The sequence below is a fragment of the Daucus carota genome, chromosome 3 (assembly GCF_001625215.2).
Source record: "Daucus carota subsp. sativus chromosome 3, DH1 v3.0, whole genome shotgun sequence".
In the NCBI taxonomy this organism is placed as follows: Eukaryota; Viridiplantae; Streptophyta; class Magnoliopsida; order Apiales; family Apiaceae; genus Daucus; species Daucus carota.
Window position 1 is genome coordinate 57,449,554 of NC_030383.2, and position 22,539 is coordinate 57,472,092.

General features: G+C 31.5%; 1 protein-coding gene across 4 annotated transcripts; it reads right to left on the reverse strand.

Moving 5' to 3' along the window:
* Positions 1 to 9,766: 9,766 nt before the first annotated feature.
* Positions 9,767 to 13,300, reverse strand: LOC108213016 (uncharacterized). 4 transcript variants are annotated; one of them, XM_064089639.1, is made up of 13 exons: positions 13,066 to 13,297; positions 12,872 to 12,979; positions 12,708 to 12,767; positions 12,513 to 12,566; positions 11,744 to 11,803; positions 11,496 to 11,654; positions 11,239 to 11,409; positions 11,000 to 11,140; positions 10,873 to 10,908; positions 10,744 to 10,776; positions 10,557 to 10,627; positions 10,390 to 10,433; positions 9,767 to 10,030 (listed from the first exon to the last, which is right to left on the reverse strand). In XM_064089639.1, exons 1-13 carry the CDS (start codon positions 13,130 to 13,132, stop codon positions 9,916 to 9,918), a joined length of 1,119 nt encoding a protein of 372 aa, XP_063945709.1. In that variant the 5' UTR covers positions 13,133 to 13,297; the 3' UTR covers positions 9,767 to 9,915. The 4 variants fall into 4 exon arrangements, with proteins under 4 accessions (XP_063945709.1, XP_063945707.1, XP_063945708.1 ...); XM_064089637.1 differs by having other exon boundaries at positions 10,390 to 10,627; positions 13,066 to 13,299; XM_064089638.1 differs by lacking the exon at positions 12,708 to 12,767 and having other exon boundaries at positions 10,390 to 10,627; positions 13,066 to 13,300.
* Positions 13,301 to 22,539: the final 9,239 nt, after the last annotated feature.

A 22,539-nucleotide genomic window follows, 5' to 3' on the forward strand; every position in this document is an offset into this window, starting at 1 on the left:
CTCTATGTTTTTGGGGGCTATACTTAAGATTCCACCATCTACTATGTCTATACACACTAAAAGAGGACCTAAGGATGTTGAGGGTTCCTCTCACAAAGATCAATTAAAATTAATCACTGGGTCTGAAATTGTTTCTGAAAATGCGTTTCCGTCAACTACACAATTGCTCCCACTGGCACAAGCTTTATTTAAGTTGTCTATAGAGAATGTCAGTCCGAGATTGGGAACTCGTTCTAATTTATCCTCTCAAGATATTGTTGTGGTTGCTATGTTGATGGCTGGTCGGAAATTTGATTTAAGTGATTTATTTTTAAAGAATATGTTGGATGCTGTTGAGGGTAAATCAACTGGTGGTTTACCTTATGGTTTGTTGTTGACTCGAGTATTCGAGTGGTTTGGTGTGTCTTTGGCTGATGAGGAAACCGTTGTTGCTAAGGAATTTTTGGACGCTAAGTTTTTGGCTCAATCCAATTTGAAATTGGATAAGGATGGGCAGTTGGTTACTGTTGAAGTTCCTCCTCCTCCATCCACAACCCAGTCTGTGAATGTGGTTGATTTGGGCATTTCTGCTCAAGAAATTCATGAGTATATGAGTGAGCTTCAGGCAAATCACAAGGAGGTGATGGGATTTATCCTGATAGGATTTTAAGTTGTTTGGATAATATTTTGGATACCAGGTGGTTTATCCTGGTTAGGATTATTTGAAATATCTATGCAATTTGCTTTGATTAATTGTTTTGTGATAGTTAAATTTTGCATATATGTGAATTAGATATATTTGTTAGATTTTATTCTCTGTGATAATTGTGAAAGTTTAGTGATATTAGATTGCTATATTTAGGGGGAGTTTACTACTTTTCCTAATATAGTGTAATCATCAAAAAGGGGGAGATTGATACTCTCAAGGTTTTGATGATGACACTAACAGCAAGCTAATAACATGAAACTGATATATGTTAGCATGCTATCAAAGGTTGTTTATGCGAACTAACAGTATTTCAGGATGTTAACATGATTATAGCTGTCAGCAAGCTTACAGGATGATTTACAAGCTATCAGCAGGCTAACAGCGTGAACAGAGAAACAATCGGATAAAGATCAAAGTCTATTTTCAAGGAGATTTTATAGGAAACGACTTTGTAAGGATTCTAATATTTGTATATATCTTATATAAATATTAGAGCTCAGTTTTATAAAGAGTTTTCATTCAAAAACGTTTTCCTAACTAATAGGAGACCTAATAGGAGATTTTTTCTCAAATCGATCTTATCTTTAACAAACTCCTATTTTGTTTCAAACAGGTTTTATTTTAAATACTTTACTGAGATGATTTCAAACGTGATATATCTTTTACTCAGTAAACTTATGTCATCCAAACGTTCATTATTCAAATCAAATTTAAACGTGAGGTGGTTACCAAGATCGTTGGAAATTTGTTGGATTATGACTGTTAGTGTGATGTATATATACTTGAGTGTGATTTCGTTTTTCAGAACAAGGAGAACACACCAAGCTTTCTGAAATACAACACTTTACATTGCTAAATCTTTTATTGAGCTCTAGTACTTATATTTGCATATATATCTATATTGAGGGTTCATAGTTTCGGTTGTATTACACTTATACATTGTATTGTTCAAGGTGTAATGTTTTGTTGCTGTATATCCAGCTTGTGAAACAAGGGAACAAGGGAACTAGTTAGCTAGAAGAATATACTTGGGAAGTATAGGTCTTGGTAGGCTTTTGGTTCGTGGTTCAGGGGTTTCAGCAGGCTGATAACAGGAACAAGGGAGAAAGGGAGTTATATTATTGAATCTTGTAATCGTTGACATTTCTTGATTAATAATATAATCTCTTACCAGTTGGTAGGGGACCAGGACGTAGACCATTGGGGTTAGGGGTCGAACCTGGCTAAAATTCTTGGTGTTGCTAGCATACTGCTTTACATTATCTGCATTGCATTTATCTTATTAGCAGGCTAACAGTTTACTCTGAAAATTAACAGCAGGCTGTCATTGACAGATTAATTATTCGATAACTTATAAAAATCGGGTATATTAGCCATAACACCTATTCACCCCCTCTAGGTGTGTAATTTCATCAGGTGTGGTTTCTTCCAACATTCAAGATTTTTTCACTCAAGATAGTACTGCGAAAACCATCTTGATTGTGGCAATAATGTTAGATATATACTCACTAGAGTTGATCAAATAGTTAACCTTGTTAGAGATTTGTAACATGTTGTTTCAATTTTATTTGTCGACTTGGTGACTTGGCCCCCTAACAGTTGTATTCCACTTTGATAATTATTAAATATATTTAGGGATGGTACTAGCTGGGAGAAGGTGACACGTGTGGGAGAAGATATGCTAACTGATTGAAAACGTAATTGAGAAACCAGAGTAAAAAATTTAGAAAGTAAAAACGCAAATGTCTACGCCTATCTTATATTCATACGTATCAATTTTCCACTCCTCACTTTCGCGTCATAGTCCTTTCGTTTCTTTTCCGTGTTGCTAATGTCATTCGGGTACTAGACTCTTGAGTCTTGACTATATATGCCTTAGTTGCAATTTATTTGCTAATTCCATGATTTGGATGATGTTAAACTGTCAAATTTTCAAGGTAATTTAGAAGAGTACTTGCGCAGGTTTAGTTGTAGTTATTTTCTCAAATTAAAAATCGATAAAAAAAAAAAGGGTGTGAATTTACTTATTTTTTATGTTTTATTATAAAATAAGAACTTATCTTCAGAAAAATAAATTATATAGTAATTTTAATATATAAATATTCTATTTCCATGTCTTATTTCCAAGGAACAATATAACTTACATTATAAGTAACTTATGAGTGCGTATTGTATTGTTTATTTTGTTATTAATGCCCTCATATCTCATAATTATGAGTGGTGTGCACAATATTTTTATTGTGAAGAAATAGAATGGCAAAATAAATTTATACTATTTTATATTTTAAATTATTATAGTTCTAAGATATTGTGAACAAAGATTTATCATAATCAAATTAATATTATAAATTATGTATAGAAAATGTAGAACTTATTTGAGGTTATATTCATTTTAAGTATACATTATTATAATCATTTGTAATTCATTTTGGATTCTTTCGATTATATTGATAATGCATAGAAGGGTATTTAAAGCTCCGCTTGTATTGATAATGCATAAGGTATTTAAAGTTTACTTAACAGTGCTATAAGGAAAAATATTCATATAGATATTTAAGTATACTTTTGCATATTATTCTAAAATTCTCAATTTATTAAAAAATATCTGATAAATCTTTCAAAAATATACGTTACATTATAATTGACTAAAAATCACTTATCTATTTAAAAAGATTTTGATAAATTTCTGATTAATCTTAATTCAATTGATCCGATTATCCAATTTTAAATATTATTACTCTCTATGCTTCAATCATTTTTTACATTCTTCTGTTTGGGGCGTCCCCATCAAATTCTTTATTTTTCAAAAGTTACTAAAAATAAGTCAATAGTTCCACTACTTTCTCATTTTCTTCTCTCACATAATTTTTTCTTTTTTCCACTATATTTTTAAGTGAGTGAAATGGTGAGACCCATTAATTTTTAATATATAAAATAGAGATAATTGTGTAAAAACAGTATGAAAAGAGAGAGAAAATAGGTAAGTGATGGGATCCGTTTACTATTTTCTGCAAGCTTAACGATATGGTAAACATGAAAGTGTAAAGAAACAATCGTGAGAGAGATTAATCTTGCGTGTCCAAATCATATGTAACATGGGTTATCTAACACGTACGGAGACTGTTAGATCTATATTTTCAACAGCTTAGATCTAATTTTTTTTTTTTTAAGGTATCCGCGGAGCGGTAAGGAGAACTCCTTTACCAATATTCACGGGAAAAAAAATTCCCCTTCCGTAGATATTGTAGCGGATACTTTAAAAAAAATTGTATCTGAAATTTTTAAATATAGATCCAAAAGTCCTTACAATAACCCTACACACGGTAGCCGTAACAAATATCGGGGATGGAGTGAATACCGTAGTTGAAAAGGTATCATCATTTGTGAACATTGTCTTCAACGATCGCTCTCAAAACCTCAATCAAAGAAGCTACGTGTCCCTAGGAGGGGCCATCCAGTTGGTACAGTTCCAGAACACCGGACCCACACAAAAGCAGGTCGCTGAATTAAACGTGACACACAGGCATTGACTGTAACAGTAGGCTTCCCTTTGAATTAAGGGATTAATGCTACGTGTCAAATTCAAGATTTTATTTAGATTGAAACAAACGGTTGAGATGATAGCGGACTTGTGATTTGGTTCGTGACGGATATGTTAGTGGTAAACAAAGGGATTGATGAAGATTCGATCATGTTCTCGTTGCACATCACTAATCACTTTGATGAAATAGTTGTTCAAATCGATGGGATTAATTTTTTATATGTTTCATATATCAAAATATTCTATTTGAAATAAAATCATTGTAAAGAAAATTATTTTGAATAAAATGTATCAAATTAAAACTAGAATCTTAACTTAAAATTTATATAAAACCAAAATTTTATGCCAATGTAATTATTATTTTTTACATCTTAATATATGTTGGAAAATCGAGCAATAGAATTTTTTTCATAATACAATAATTTTAAAATATAATACATATAATTTCTAATAATATGAATTTGATATTTCTTTCAATTACATACGAAAGCAATTTATCGTTAGAGTTGGGTTAATTTAATTTAAAAAATAGTCAAATAGAAAAAGAAATGGGATAGAAAAAGTATTCAAAATAATTTTGGTACTAAACTCATCTCCGTTCACTTAATTTAATTTTTTCAAATTTAATCAATTTTCAAATACATTATGATATTAATTTATGTAATTTTAAATATATTATTTTCATATATTTTTTAATTTTTATTTCATTACGAGGTTATAATTCTAACTCATATCATCTTTACCGTATATATAAAACATAACTTATATATTCTTGTTTACAGAGCAATGAAGTGGACTTAAAATATAGTAATTAACTAGAATAAAATAATTATCTCGGCCAATTTTTTTCTTCTTTCTGCATTTTTAGTCGTTTAGGCAAATTAATTACTTCCAAAATATACGAGGAACTTTGACGGTGCTATTATGAATTGACACATAGTTGTTAGTTTGGTACTAACTTTCCTACCAAACTCTCTAATTTAATGATAGACAAGTAGCAAAATGTTAAAACCTAAGTTCATCTATTAATGATTAATATTGCATATGGATGAAATCCGAGTTCAGTTAGGGAAGACAGTTAAGTTGGGTGTGCCTTCAAGGTCAGGGGATGGAAAAAGTAAGCTAAATGTGTGTCCAAAGGTATATAATAATCACTAAATTCTATAAAAATGGTCTATTCTGATTGGTGGAGTTGATGTGAATGCGGGAGGTTATTATCATTTATTATTCATCCACCAATCAAAAGGAGCTATTTTCATTGGAGTTAGGGACTATTGTGTGCTCTTGGGCACACCATAGAAAATCCCTAATTTTAATACTACTTCCGTCTCTTTTTACTTGTCACTTTGACTTTTTGCACGTAACTTAAGGTGACTAAAAAACATAATTCCTCTCATTATTTTTAAATTTTTTTTTGTGAATAAAAATATAAACTATAAACTTTAATTCAGGAAAAGAAAATTTTAAAAATAACAAGTAGAAATATGTTCATTAATCAACTTAAGTTACATGCAAAAAGTCAAACTGACAAATAAAAAGGGACAGAAGTGGTATTTGATTTTACTGCGAGGAACTAAACTAACAGGTGAAAGATAGTTGAGCACTTGTACAGTTGTACTGCATAATTTATTTTTTTTGCAAGAGGTTATTCAGTGAGTTTTGTTACAAAAATACGTAGTTAAATAGGTGAATTATTGAGAAGCTCGTGGTACAAAAATATTGTGCCTGTTTGTTTACGAGAAGTGTGAGCTTAAAATAATTTTGTTTTTCTTGACCCGTTTATCTAAAAAAGTTAAAAGTATTTATAAAATTTTGAGAATTATAGCTTTCTTTCACGGCTTCTATTGTTTTTCCAAACAGTTTAATAACTAATTTTAAGTCTTAACTTGCTTATCGGTTCTACTATTTTAATGAAGAAGTCAGTTCTTTTAAGTTAATCAAACGACCCCATTGATGGGTATTGATCCTCATTATCACTATATTCATCATTAATGTCTAAAATATCAGAATCTAAAAAATAGCCCCAAATATCATTTATTAGCATTATATCGTGTAACGTTTTAAATATTCAAAACCGCTATATCATCTAATATTCTGTTAAGGTTAACCCGGTTAACGCTAAGAGAACGCTCCATCGTGTAGCGTTTTGCTGCGATTAAAACAACAAAACGCTACACGATCAAGGGTTTTGTTTTTTTAATTGAAAACGCTAGATTACAAAGCATTAATAAATGATACTTCCCCCGTCCCATTTTAACTGCTTTTGATTTTTTACACGTATTTTAAAATGTTAACAAAATCACATCTAAACATAATGATTCTTTATAAAAATTTTATCACATAAAAGTTTAGAATCTAAACTTTTATTCGATCTAAAAATTGAAATTTTTTATTGACCATAAATATTATTTTTTTATATTTCAATATATGTGTTAAAAAGTCTAACATCATTAAAATAAGATTGAAGTAATATTTGAGGCCATTTTCCAACGCTCTTGTTCGAGACATACTTCTGGATGTGCTGCCGTTTTTCCCCTTGATAGTATTTGTTTCGACTGGGAGTTGCAGGATAAGTTTGCCCTTAAATATACTAATAAAACTAGCATAAAAATCCGTGCGAGGCACGGGACTCTAGATTTTGTTGTATTTTAAATAATATTCGTGTGTCATCATATTATTTCGAGCATAACTATTACGTCCTATTTTTTAACAGAATATGTAAATAAAATGTAACATTTGCAATCTAATAGCACTGATAGTAAAAAATTATGGATCAAAAACAACATTTGAACTGATTTTTTTATATTCAAATTTGTTAGGATACAGAGGTCACTACCATATTATCTACATGTTCAAAATTATACTCGAAACTAATACTAAAACTTTTAGAATTTAAATATATTATACCTCATTAAAAAGATCTGTAATTTATTGTTGAAAATTATCAAATTATTTCATCCAATATGAAAACTTGTTCTTGATATGTGAATTACGATATCCTAAATCATGATTAGATGAAGATGTGTGGTCCGCGTTGTTTTATATTTATTTCTCTTTTTTTAGCGTACGTTTGTGTAATAGTTAAGTGATATATGATGGACATACCATCAACACATTCTTTTTTATCATATGTTGCACACACCTTGTATAAATAATAATTGAAACATATATTGTATGTAAAAGACCCTACCTTACTTTATTATAAAAGCATCCATTGAACTACTAACCTTATAATTGTACCCGAAAAATTTCGACACGTTTGATTTGGCTTACCCTTTTAATTTTCATATCAATTACATAGTATTTCAATGTCTTATATTTTTTTGTTAATTTAAAATATTAGATGATTATTACTTTAATACCGCGTGTTATAATATTGTCTTGCTATAAAATTTTATTTTTTATCATTAGTTTTCTGAGCTTGTTGATTTAGGCTTTTAATGATTTTTCATGTAATTGTTATAAACCAGATCTCAAATAGCAAAAATAGAGTAGATGTCAGTTAGGCACCATGAAGTTCATAAAAATAAGAAATATTTAGTTTAATTAGCCGTATAGTTACTTTTTTAGCTTTGTGCAAACTCACATTTTTAAATATTTTGATACTCTTATTTCTTAGGGGTGAGCAATGTAGCATATCATGTTCAATTGTTAAAGATCAAATCAGGTGTTCGATATTATGGCTTATGAAAAACTATTCTTGTTCTATTCCCGTTTAATCAGATATTAGTTTTCACCTTATCGCGTCAGATTATCCATTTCAGAATTAATTATATTTTATTAGTTTAATTTGTAATTGATTAATTAATTTAATTATACTTCGAATCATTTTATTTAACTCGTATGTTATACATTGATGGATGGCATATTAAAATTATAATTTTAAGACTTTAATATATATATATATATATATATATATATATATATATATATATATATATATATATATATATATATATATATAAAACTTATTTCTCTGTGTTATTTTATTTTAAGCAATTAAAATTTATAACTCAACTCTTTTTAGTAGGTCTCGTAAACGCGTTTTATTATTATTTGGTTGACTTTTGATTAACAATATAGAAATTCCCTAAATTCACCTTTGTATTACAAGTTATAATATTTCAAATTCATATATCACCAAAATCACATCATTTAGACGTATTTTCTAACACCAAATTTGATGTATTTGTCACTATTCTTATATCTATAAAAAAAAAATTGAAAAGATTTGGTTACACGTCGAATTCTGGATTCATCATAAGTTTAAAATAAAAAAGTAATCCAAATAAAAATATTCTCTCAGTTATCTTATTTTATGTTCTTCAAAATATTATAATTTTTTTATAAGTCACTTTTTATAATTAAAAGAAAAATATGACATAATCCATGTTGAAAGTCCATCAATTTTTCCTTTCAAAGATGCTCACCGAAATCTTAGTTTTTGTGCTTATTTCTCACATTCATGGCTTAGAATTTTCTAATATTGTATCATTACTCGTTTAAAGTATTAAGTTAGATTTGAATTCGTCCAATTTTATTCAAATATGAATTATATCCATTATTTGAAGTCTGAAACATGGCTCGAGCCCAATTGTTCAAAATTTTTTTCAAATTTAAATTCATTACGTAAGTAATTAATTTATGGATATTAATCTATCACGTAAAAAACATATGAGACTTACCTGAAATAATAACTTATCTCAAATAAATAAGATATTGAAAAAAATATAAATACAACAGTTTTAATGTATGAGTTTAATGTTTTTGAACAAAAAAATTAATTGTCTGTGTAGCTCAAGTGGTTTGAGAGGTGTACTTGTAATGAAGAGGGCTTGGGTTCGAATCCCATTAATAACATTTTTTTTATATGTATGAGAAAGAGTTAGGTTCGGAGTTAGGCTCGGGTTCGGAGCTAGGTAATTTATTTGCTCAGGAGGGAGGCTTGACACGAACCTGTTGGGCTACTATATATATAAGTAGATAAGTAGATATTTTATCCAGCTGAGAGCAAGTTCAATAAGTTAACTATCCTATTACTTATAAATAATATAAAATAATGAGTGCTAGTATGTCTTAGTGATTTAAGCAATCTATTTTTAGTGCCAACTCCAATAGTAATCCCTATATTTGTTATCCTAAGATTATTTTAATAATATATTGAGAGAGAGAAAGGGAAAAAGAGAGAATAGACAAAGAAAGAAGGAGAGAGATGATTATTTTATTCATAAATATTAAATAAGTAATGGCTAGGGGTTACTTATAAATAGGTAATAGCTAGGAGAATTAAGGTTGTGCTAGTGATTTAGGATAACACTAGGATAGTATTGGAGTGCATTTTTTTGACACATTACCTAAACTAGCATATCTTGCCCGTGCTTCGCACACGGATAATTTATGTTGTTTTCATATTTTTATAAGTGTTAACTTATCTGTTTATATCCAATAATCTCGTGGGTTTACCCAGTGCGCACCCGAAGAGTAGCGGCTGCGGGTTCCTACGTTAAAAAAAATAAAAAAATAAAAAAATGATCATATCCAATAATCTCATATTAACTGTATTTTGTTACGTGTCCCTTTCGCTAACTCTTTGATTCCACAATTTTACGAAACGTAAACACCATAGTTGTGTTATTCTAATGGTATCTAAATCTTTTTAGTAATGAAGCGAAAAAACTCTATCTCACTAACTATTTGCTTGAATTAAAGGAGACAATGGTCTACACAGAAAAGAAAAGAGCCATAAACTTGCTTTGCTGCAGAAAAGAAATTTCCCTGGCTTCCACCAAGAATGGTTGTGCCTGTGTAGGAAAATATATTGAAATTAGTCATTGGACTCAATTTCTCATAATGGATCCGCAAGACAGTAGTTGTTGAATATGATTAAGCATCTGAAAACACAAATATGTGGTGCCTTAGTTGAAAGATTGAGGCCATCTGTTCCATTAGTAGATCGAGACCAAGTATATCGTGTAATATTGGAACCTACAATCTCGGTTGATGCATCACCGTAATAGTATTAGTATAAAAGTCTTTATTAACCTGATGATTAAGAAAAAGGTAATGACATGCAGCGCTTTTAGATCAAATGTTTACACACTGCGCGTCTGCGATTTATTATTAAAGTGAGAAAAAGTGATTAAAGTGAGGAATTGTTTACCCAGATACAAAAGTGAACGTTGTGCACATTTTGTTCACTTTGAGCTGCCAAGAATGAGAGGTAAAATCCCATAATAAAATTAGAACAGAAACTCGGATAATTGTTAAGGTACTAATCACTAAAAGCTCCAAATACAAAGCACTAATCTTAAAAATCTGAGTTTTCACCTGATATCTGGGTAGGTTGTAATGGCATTTGGCCCGAGTTATGAGCAAAATCAGGAGTTCAAGACCGTGAACTTGAATTAAAAATGTTATAGATTGAATTAAAAATGTTTATAAAGGAAATTTATAAACATTAGGGATTCATCACAGTATTTTATTATAACATCATTTGTATTTTATTGTATCTTACCTTCATCCTGGACCGCTTCATCACCTTCGGCTCCTGTATTGCAACAAAGAGCTAACAGTGTCAACAAATACTAAAATAATAACAATGCATAGTATTCTACTGTAATACATAATATGATAACTTAATTACCATCGAAGTTTTCATCCAATCTTGCTGATGTTCCGCCTGCAGAAAATTCAGGACTTAAAAATCACAGAGTAAATAATTGACATCTAGAATTTTATCTGATTGTTTAATTTGTAGAAATGTGGGGAACCTTCTTCTGTTTGTGATGAATTGTTGCCAGTCATAGGTGGAGCTCCTGGTGTGGCTGATGTTCCGGCTTCGGTTGTACATGCTGAGTTGAAGGACTCCATCAGATTCCTGACTCCACGTTGTGAGTCACTTTGAAACCATTCTGCACATATTTAAGGTATATATTAGACTGTCTCAGTGATGGGCTGTCCAATTATAGGGTGGAATACATAAACATAATGAGAAGATTTTCTAAGAAACCTGGAGTTTTCACACCTAGCTGTCCTGGCTCGGGAACAATCACTGTTACATCGTCATCCTTACCACTTTGAGACCTCGAATCAACGCCATTATGCGCTTTCCTTTTTGAAGTACTGTCAATGCTGTGATTATGAATTAGGCTTATTGTCCTTGAAGCATCATTGCGAATACCTGAAGTACAAAGAGGTCCATAAATTTTGTATCAATTATCCAAGTCGTGTGTCTTCACTGAATCGTACAGTCTGAATTGTACTTACTCTGATGAACGTGGTTGCGGAGGTGCTGTGCACTTGCCTTTGGATCATGCACTGAGCGTGGCAAGATGTTAGAAGCGGGGAGTTGAAAACGGCCAGTCCTGGTTTGCTTACTTGACTGCATCTCGATAAGCCTGGCCAGAGGTGTTCGATGGGTTACAGCTGCAAAACCACATTTTGATTACTATTTTTATTTTCAAAGAGTTGTCGTGTCATGGGAGACTGTTTGTCTGGAAATCTAAATATAGTACCAGATAAATCAACATCACGCAACCTCCTTTGCAAAGGAGTGCAAAAATCCTGAGTAGTACCTATGCGTGGAATAACCATCGATTAGTCAAGAAGGAAATATGCTAGGTGGAAAAAGAGTTCACAATTAAAAAAGCCTAGGCTTGATGTTAATATTACCGAAAGAGGTTCCACTATTAGCCTGTGAATTTTTATCGCTAATTCTCAGTGCTAATTCTCAGTGATGATCAATTTGCTTCTATTTTTATTTTACAGGATAGCAGATGCACTTGTTGTTTCTGCAGACATGTTAAAGATGTAGAACCAAGACCACTTGATCCTCATGAGACATTGCAGCACTTTAAGATTGCTAATTATATATCTGGAAGTAGTTTTTTTGCCAGAGTGGTTCCTAATGCTTTTCCTCAATACTTTTTTGAGGAGAAAAGGATGGAGCATGCATACTAAAACTCCAAAAAACTATGTACTTGGTGAGAATGGCATTACTCTTTCTTTGCCACTGGATTGTTTGTCGTTTAAAATATAGTGATGAATTTCGGGTGCTATGTTTTAGTAGTGAGGCTTGTGTGAAATTAAGTTTGCTCAGATATTGTGATTTCCAGCACTTAAACTCATCAACTAAGTGCTTCTGGGAATGAATTCTGTTAGTTTCTTCATAAAATTTGCAAATTTATAAAACCAAAGTAGTATGAATATACATGATCACGGCGGCAAATAAAAAGTACTTGCCAAATATATTTCGAAATATATGCACAAAGGTAGAGCACTGACCACTCAGGCTCGCACATGGTTTGCTGTGACTGCTATTCTTTCCATTTCTTGATTCTGCGTATATGATGTAAATACGGAATAACAAAAATCAAGTTAGAAATAAGAACAAATATAATATGACTAACACTATTTCCACATGGCTTTTCGGAAACTTTAACTATGAATAATTAAGACCTCTGACATGCATAACTTTACCATGAGAAAGGCAACCTTCTCTGACAAAGTTGTACTCATTTTCCACCGTGAGAACGCTGTCTGGCGCATAAGATGTATAAGCAGTTAAGTTTATATTTGACAACGCATTTCCGGACTTAGGGATTGTCTTAACAAAATTGAATTACTCAGAGTAAACGGGGTACCTCCAGGAGTACTTTTTTGTGCAGTTAGATTTGGGTGTTGATTCTCTTTGCAAACCCGGCTTCCATACCCATCGCTAGACTCATTAGCAGGAATACGCCTCCTTTGTCCTGCATGAACACAGAAAGTGAAGACAACGATCGCTCACAAAAACCCAAATGAGTACGTAAAATGCTCTGTGATCAAAGAGATTCACCTCGTTGTATAGACGACGGTGACAGTGGAGATAGAGGAGGCCGCTTCAAACCATACTTGTCCATCATACAAAGATACTCGAACAATACGACCTTGTCGAGACTGTGCAGGTAAAAGAGATCATAATTAACTACCGAATTTGAATTCTCAGTGGAAGCTCATCACACGGCTGAAATTGTGAAACAAACCGGAACCTGATTGTGCCGTACTATTTTTGTGAGAGGACCCGTATATCCATGGGTTAATCCGGATTCACTTGAAATTGAACTCTATTCAAGTCGGGCACGACCCGGCCGAGTTTGGATCATCCAGCGTTGCGTTTAAAAGACAGAAACATCCCCATCTTTGAACTGAGTGGTAATTTTGTTGGAGGGTATAAACAGTCTTTTACCATTTTGTTTGTGTTCAGGAATTAAGAATACATAGATGTGAGTTTAGGACATCATATAGGTAACCTATTGGACTTGCTCTTAGTTATCAAAGTAATCAAATTTCACATTACGTTTTCTGAAAGGCGGCCCATATAAATCTGACGGAAGCAAAATCAGGCCTACGTTGGACATAAGACCTGTCTGACCAAGCCCACATTCAGTTTCTGACAAAACAGACTTTCACTAACGTAAAAAATTACAACAAAGGGAAAGATTTTGCTACAAACACTTCGTTTTGTTTCGGACGACATAAAAGACCAACCGGAACAACTGGGTAAATCACTTTATTACAATAATTCATTAAAGATCCATGGTTTATATTCATAGAAAAATCTTAATTCGGTTTGCACTATGGGCTTCAATAGCCCAAAAAAATTAAGCAGTGGGGAGGAGCAGCAGAGCATGCAGCAAAAATGCAGAATCAGATCATACAGTTGGTTTAGAGAACTGCTCTTTATGTATACTCGGGGAATTGTAGATTTGATTTTGATTCTCAAATGGTCAATGATAAGTCTCAAACTGATGACAAAGCCGGCCTGCACAACGTAATGAAGGAAGTCAATGTTCTTGAAGCTGCATTTATTGATTCTACTCCTCTGTAATTCCATGCAACTTATTACAGTGGAGAGAGTAATGAGTCACTAGGAGTAGTGGAGGCTAATGATTAGTACTTTGGTCCTCTCCATTTCCAGTGCCTTGGAGTAGTGGAGGCTAATGATTAGTACTTTGGTCCTCTCCATTTCCAGTGCAAGACACTGTTATTTGGACAATCATTCCTTCTCTCTTTCTCTATATTGTTCATATCTTACTTTTATTTATACTGTCATTACAACGGATATAAGGGAAAAAAAAATTCACTCAAATTGCACATGCTGAGAAAGCAATTTAAATCTCACGTCATAAAGATAAAGAAAATTTATCTAGCTCAACAATTTCATTAATATAAGATTTTTTCAGAGGAGTCTAAAATTAAATCGTGCGGACATTTCACGGTTGAGAACAAATAATATTATACTAATTTAGAGTTAATAGCCGTACGAACATAATCACAATTCCGAACAAACATGAAGTTAATAACGGTGCGAACATAATCATAATCCAGGACAACCAATATCATATTAATGTGAGCCATTGAATGTTGAGCGGCCTAACAAAAATGTGCACCTGCAATGAGTAAAATATTAGGAGAGCCTGGCTCGATTTTTGGGCACCCGTCAAATGGTTAAGGATTTTATCTTTTTTATTAACATGTAGTCCTTATTTTCCCTTGAAGTGTAAGAGGCTGCTAACTAGTCAGTCAATATTAACAAATTATTAAAAATATTAATATTTTATTTTCTACTTTTTCCAACATTACATTAGCCTTGGGCATCACAATTTATAACGATAATTATCAAATGCTAAGAATCCATCTATTTAAAACTAATACTATCTACTGATGCGGTTCATTTAAAATTTTAAAATACCGAAAATTTAAGCTAAATACCATGTTATATTTCAACACAGCAAACACATGTCAAATGATCCTGGACACTGATTTTTCTCCTAAGCGGAATTCCAGACATTAGCTGATGTCTTGAACAATTCTATAGGAAAATGACATAGAGTATATATTTTCCTTGACTTTTGTGGCCACCAAGAGTCTGCAAATACTGAACATGCTCTTACATGTTAACGTAAATGCAGTGGATAGTTTTAACCTTGCGTTTTATTTAAATTTTCATAATAAAAATAGTAAATCAGTTAATCTCAGTATTTACAATTATAAATTTGATTTTTAGTATAAATCAAAGTTATGAGGAAATGGTGAACAAAAGCTTTTCCTTTGCTTCTCGTACACCAGAAAACCAGTTGACAGCAACATTCCAATATCTAATATATCATCAACAAGTTTTATATATAAATGAACACAGAGACTTTGATATGCATAGCAAAACAACTCAAATTCATAAAATATAATATATTTCATATATGAAAGTACTGTCCATTTTAATATATATCAATCATATAGTTGGGAAATGATTTTTTATGACTTTTATAAATATAAAATTAACTATTTAATAATTACAACAGCTATTGAACACAGGCCACAATGGGCATGCAGGACATGTCTCTAATTTATTCTTATTTTCTAAATATAAAGGCTATTTAAAGACTAGCAATTTGACTATCTATAAATTTCGCCCCGCCAATCAGATTGATAATAAGCATCTTTGATATATTTAAAATAATTATTTATGATTTACAGATTATTAAATATTAAATTTTTATTTGAATAATTTAATATTATAAAAAATATAGGAGTTATTAAGAATATAATAATAATATTATTTTTTCAATAGTTTATTTATTGGAGTAATGTAACAAACTTTTGTTTTTTTTAATTAACAAATGACGATTTTATTAACAGAAATCACTCATCGGAATCCAGCCGGGACAAATTCCCGAACTGTCAACTACAATCTCATCATGAAACAAATTAAAAACGAGCTAAACAAATAGCCGTTTTGTTTTCAGATCGCTTAACAAATTAATTAAAAATCATATCATATAAAAATAATACAATATACACCCCCTCTTCTTTTTTTTTTTTTTTTATTTACAAAACATATACCCGATTTTTAGTTTAGAGTCCAAATGAATTAAAGTATTTTGATCTTATTAACATCTCTCTTTTTTGTTTGCCACATATCAACATCTCTTTTAATACTATAATATAACCTATACGGCACAAATACTATATAGACAACCATGCACAAACAAATATTAATTGACACATACCTGTTTCATTGACTAATTTTTCCACTATTTAAGTAGGTCATTTTCATTGTCAAACTATGTTCTTTCTATCATTCTTTCTCCTCCTCCCTCTCCATCTCTCTCTCAATTCTGGGAGAGGAGAAATCAAGGGGAAATGTCAAGGAATTATGTTTTTGATCTGGATGCAGCACTGACCATGGATAATTCCGACAATGATTTTGTTATTGTCGAGTCCGAGACGAAGACAACAGAATCAAAAGTACAGGACAAAGTGAGTGATATATTGATCATGATGATGCCAACAGATTTATCATTACCCAGAGTTTGCACGATCTGCATGGAAGCTTTAGATTCATGTACTCCGGCCAGCGGAGAAGGCGGCAGAAGAGTGAGGTGTGGTCATGTTTACCATGAAAATTGCATAGCACAGTGGCTCTCTCTACACAGCTCTTGCCCTCTTTGCCGTACTATACTTTCCGGTGACTCCAAGACTTCTGTTGTGGCACCATCTATCCAGCTAGCTTAATGTGTATCATGCAGATTGTGTAAATCTCAATATATTATATTTATATATTGTACATAGTTGAATATTGCCTTGATAAAGATATATCTCTTTGAATCACTGTGAGGTTGTTTACCGAAAGTGTATTTTATTTCACTATTGTACAAATATAATTTAATATAATGGAGATGTCTGACTCATTTTAATCAAGCTTTTACTGAACGAGTAATATCATTTATTTAAAAATAAATAAATATTTTTCATCAAAATAAATGATTTTAGTTACAAAAAATAAGTAAAGAGTCACTCAGCCTCTCGTACAAATATCAAGGTTTAAGGCTGCTCTAATATGTTACATCAATCAATAGGATCATAGAACACTTTCTCTAAAATAAAATTTTAAATATATTTTATAGTTAAACATGCTTATCCCGCCATCTTGTATGTGAGAATATTCAAAGCCTAAATATATATAAAAAAAGGCGAGACGAATATAAATAAACTAAAAAGCCATCAGTAAATTAATACAAATATTCATAATTATTCCCATACGTGTAACGACAACTTGGAGAGGGTACTCTATAATGTTATCGAACTACTATATATATTCTACTTTTTAATAGTAAGTTGGCTTCCGTAATTAAGTCAATACTCGTTCAAATAAATACAGTTGCATGAAATATTGTTTTGAACCTAAAATAAATTACCTAAGGACAGTGTAAAGAAAAACCAATTAAACATGGTATGTAGGAGCTCAATTTTTCTGACAAACCAGGAGTTGGCGATTGGCGAACTAGGTGGATGAACTTCTCCGCAGCTAAAAAAGGAATTAGCCATTGTTAATTTGCTCATATTGAATATAACTCCTTTTATTTATGATGCGAGTCTCGATTGCGACACTTTGAAAGATGACCGGATTATATATATATGAAAGATATTTTAAGATATACAATCATCTCTCTCTCTTTTATATATGATGAAGAGATATTTTTGAGATGCTAAGAATCAAGAAAAAAATTAAAAGAATGTTAGTTACAGAATATAAAAGTAAAACTTCAATTATTAAGAAGTGAGAAATGAGCACATTTTAGGTGATGTATCGTCTATTCCGTGAAAGACAAGTTAGAGCAACTATTATAGTTGCCGAATGATGCTAAAATAAGTGTGAGAAGTACTGATTAAGCTATTAGTTTTCGGTACTCTTCTAAATTTAAAATATATGTACGTTTTAATTAAAAATACACACATAGATTTAATATTAATTATACTTAGTTGATTAATGTCAGCACTATTATTAAATGGTGGATGTATATGCCTTAGTTTTCTTTTCAAATACTTAATACTGTATAACGTAATGTGTGATATTTTCACTGTTTTTAACTTCGCTTTTGTCTACACATGTAGACTTATTGCATTTGTACCTCAGAGGTGACCCTTTGGCCTTTGCTGCTCGAATGTTCCTTTTCTTTTATGGTGTATATGAAAAATTAAAGCTTAACTTTTCTTTTATAATGTATATGAAAAATTGAAGCTTAATTAATATTCCACCCTTCATATTTTACATGTCTATTTTAAAAAAATCACATATATTAGAGAATAATTGTTTGCATGTTAATTTTTTTCTTTGAATATTTCTAGTTAATATCTTGATAAAATGATGATTTTAACCAAGTTTTAAACAAGTCATGTCTTGGGATAAAGTTATGAAGATAAATTTGAAAAACTAGTAATAAATTTATTTAAAAAATGTAAATTAGACATATAAATAGGAATAAAATTTATTTTGAAAATAAAGATATAAGATTCCAATAACACTAATTTGATTTAAGTTGATACAAATTCTCAAGTTGAAATTTTTTTAGTCTAGATTTTTCTCTATGTCTCCTTTGTTTATTTTGAGAGTCGATTCCGTGTTCTAGCCGCCACTTTTTTATCTTCGATCTAAATCTTCATCCCTTCACCTCTTAAGCCATCTTCGCTCTCACATCCGCTCTTTTGTATTTTAGTTTTTCAATGAAACCAAGATCTGTTAGATCTTGTTGAGTACAGCCTGCTATCAAAGTTGTTTGTCGTGCCCATATTTTTGGGATGTTAATATGTTATATTTTGAGTTTTGCGTGTGTTTTTGTATGGTCAGAAGTTTCTCCAAAAAGGATTCATATGATATTTTGGATGATCTATAAGACTCGCATCGATTCTCGGACGGTGGTGGATATCGCAAGAGCTCAACTTCCGCAACAAAGTTTGTTCATATTTTGTGAGCATTTGTTCATCCAAAATCAGTTGATATAATTGATACTCCCTCTGTCCCACAATACATGTCCCTTTGACTTTTTTCACGTAATTTGAGGTGCAAATAAAACATATGTCTATATATTATTTTTCAAATTTTCTTTTTCTGAATAAAAATATAGATGTTATACTTTTATTCAGAAAAAGAAAATTTGAAAAATAATGTATAGAAGTATGTTTTATTTGCACATCAAATTACGTGCAAAAAGTCAAAAGGACATGTATTGTGGGACGGAGGGAGTAGTTGTGAACGTTGGGTTACAGATGATGCTTATGTGAAGATCAATTGTGATGCTACTAGTTTCATAGGTGATGTAGGTTGGAATGCTCGATATGTCATCATAATACTTTTTAGATTAAAGAATTTGAATATACTATATGTTAAGCGATTTGAAAACAAAATGACTATTTATTTAGCTCATTCTTTGTTTCACAATCAAATAGAAGTTTTTTTCTTTTTTTTTTTTGGCTGAAAATCATATAAAAGTTTACAGTTCGAGAGCCTATATCGGCTATGTTCCTATAAGTGGTTTCTGTTAATAAAACCAATTGTTTGTCAAAAAAAACACTAATATGATTTTGACCATTTTCATGTATTAAGCATGCACAAACAAATACATAGACGGTGGCCTAGGGCCCAACACTAGGAGGGGCCCAAAAATTTTAAGTTATTTAATTATAATACTTTTTCTATCAAAAAAATTATTATTTCCATTTATATTATTATTTTTAAGGTATAAAATATTACAATTATTTTTGTCAAAATAATTATTATTTTTAAGTTATTTAATTATATTATTATTAGTAAGATATAAAATATTAAAATTGATTGACAAAATAATTAAATTAATAAATAAGAAAATTGAAAGGCAAGAGAACTTGTCGATAAGAAAAATTAAAAGTGATACACAAGAAATAATACAACATATCCATAACACATTACACACCCAAGTACCCAACTCAATTTTATTTCAGCTCGCTGCTCGTCTTTCCTTCTCCTCTCATCTCCATCGCTTCTGTCTCCATTAAATTTGAGTACTTCGGAAGAAAAACAAGCGGTTGTAATCATAAAATCTCTTGCAATATTCATCTATTCTTTTTAACAATTCCAGTGACCGTGACATCAATTTTTCGAAGTTAAATTTGATAAAATCTTACTCGAGATCTTCAATGTCAGTATGTCACAAGAACGGTTGAATCGTCTTGCTATGTTACCAATCGAAAAGGAACTTCTCTGATGTTATCATCAATGATTTTGCATCTCGGAAAACTCGTATAACTCATTTTTTATGAATTGTTGGATTGTGTATTATAATATTATTTATAAATTGTTTGGAATTTTTTTATAATATATTTTAGTAAAAATTTTGATGATTTGAATATTTTCAAAAATATTAAAGAGGTCTCAATTTATTTTTGGCCTAGGGCCCCTGAAAGTTGAGGATCGGGCCTGACGGTGGACACCGGACACTGGACAGTGCACACATGACCCATGCATGTTTCATAATTCATCGGTTTATCTCTGCTGCTCAATCAGGCCCTTTTCATTTGTCAACTATATACTCTCTACCGTCGTCTCTCTTTAAAGACTCTTGTCCTCTCTAAATAATTCAAGGCTCCCTTTCCCTCCCTCTCCCTCGAATGGCTGTGGGTTATGTTTTTGATCTGGATTCTGGATGCAGCATTGACTATGGATTATTTATAAATTTCGTTACTATCGAATCCGAGACGAAGACAACAGCGTCACAAGTGGTTTTACAAAGTGAATGAGAATGTCCATCTTTAACTCTCTGTCCCATCCAATATATAAAAAGGAAGTAAGTTCAGATAAAAATTGGATAAAATGATGAAATACATTTATTTTTAATAATAAATATGAGATAGTGAAGAAAAGTAGTGAGTATAATATTGTTTATACTATTATAGAATAGAGATAATGTAATAAAAATATAATAGGTGTAACAAAATTTGGTGTTAAAAAAAATTATTATTTTCGAATATATGAGAGTCGGCCGCTTCATCTTCATCTAATTCTAGCCGCCTCCATCTCCTTCTCCACCTCCTCTATCCATCCCTATCTACCTCCTTTCATCCCATCTCAATTCTCTAGCCGCCCATTCTCCATTCACACAACACCTCTTCTTTTCTTTCAATTTCCAATCAATAATCCTCTTTGAATGTTTTCTTCAATAAAATCGAGTTTTGTTCCACAAAATTCGGAAAACACATTTGGGTTCTTCGTTGTCTTCGGTCTGAGTCATTATTTGTGTGTTTGAGTGTCTCGCTTTGTGCGATGTGTCTCGCTTTATGCGACGTGTTTGTGTTGAAAATGAATTTTACGGTGACTTGGGAGATCCAGAGAACTCGCATCAACAACACTTTCGGCAGGTCTATAGCTGGTATCCGGTAGATAGATAGCTGAGGTGCGTTTGGAACGGTAGTGAAAATCGCATGTGCTCACATCTCACAAAATATATTTGTTCATAATATGTGGCCAACCGAGTCCGCTGAACATTGTACTATCCATGAAATTACTGTGAGGGTCAATTGTGAAGCTACTGATTTCGGAGGAGATGCAGGTTGGATTGCACAAGAAACCATCATCTTCATTTTTAATTTTCAGAATATTTATATTCAGTTAGTTAAGCAATCCGGAAACAAAACGGCTAATTATTTAACTCGTTTATTTGTTTTTCAACCTGGTTGCATGATCAATTGGGGCTTTGTCCCGATTGAGTCTCTTTCGTATTAATGAAATCTGCTCTAAATTTTGACAAAAAAAAAAGTATAGGATAGTACGAATGAAAAGTTGTATAAAAATGAATCTAAAAGCGATAGTATATATACTCCCTCTGTTTTGTTTTATTTTGGGTACACACTTTTAAGTGTTTTGACTATGCAGTTAAAAATATTATTTTTTAATTTTTTTTGAATAAAAATGTATAATTAAAATTTTTATTCACAAAAAATAATAATTTTTATTATTCGATCAAAGATGTGTGCCAAAACTCAAAACGTTAAATAAAAAAACCAGGAAGAATACTTATCACAATCCGTGTTCTAAAAGTCGGAGATTAATCCGATTAATCGCTGTATTGCCTTCACCGGCTAAGTCCGATTTGACGTATGTTACAACACTGATCATAGGGATGGCAACGGGTCGGATCGGTTCGGATATTTGAGATATCCAAATCCAGATTATTTTTAAAATTCAAATCCAAATCCAAATCCAATCGGGTTTAACATATCAAATCCAAATCCAAATCCGCAGGTTTCGGTTCGGGTTCGGATTTGTTCGGGTTTATCCAAAACTTGAATCCCGAAATGTAAGTAGTATTGTAAAAATATTAATTTCCGAAGTAGTGGTGGTCGGTTTTTGTTCTTATTAGTTTTATTTACGATTTATTTGGCTAAGTCTGAGAATGCTCTGCGGCACCAAGAACGACGTCGTTTGCATACTAAAAACCGACCGCCTCGGTCGGTTTTTGAG

Excerpts from the sequence above, each read along its gene's own strand:
- LOC108213016 (XM_064089637.1), bottom strand. The coding sequence starts at position 13,132 with ATGATGGACAAGTATGGTTTGAAGCGGCCTCCTCTATCTCCACTGTCA. Across the intron at positions 12,768-12,871 it reads ACAAAAAAGTACTCCTGGAG|ACAGCGTTCTCACGGTGGAA; the intron begins GTACCCCGTTTA and ends CTTATGCGCCAG. Across the intron at positions 12,567-12,707 it reads AGAAGGTTGCCTTTCTCATG|AATCAAGAAATGGAAAGAAT; the intron begins GTAAAGTTATGC and ends TCATATACGCAG.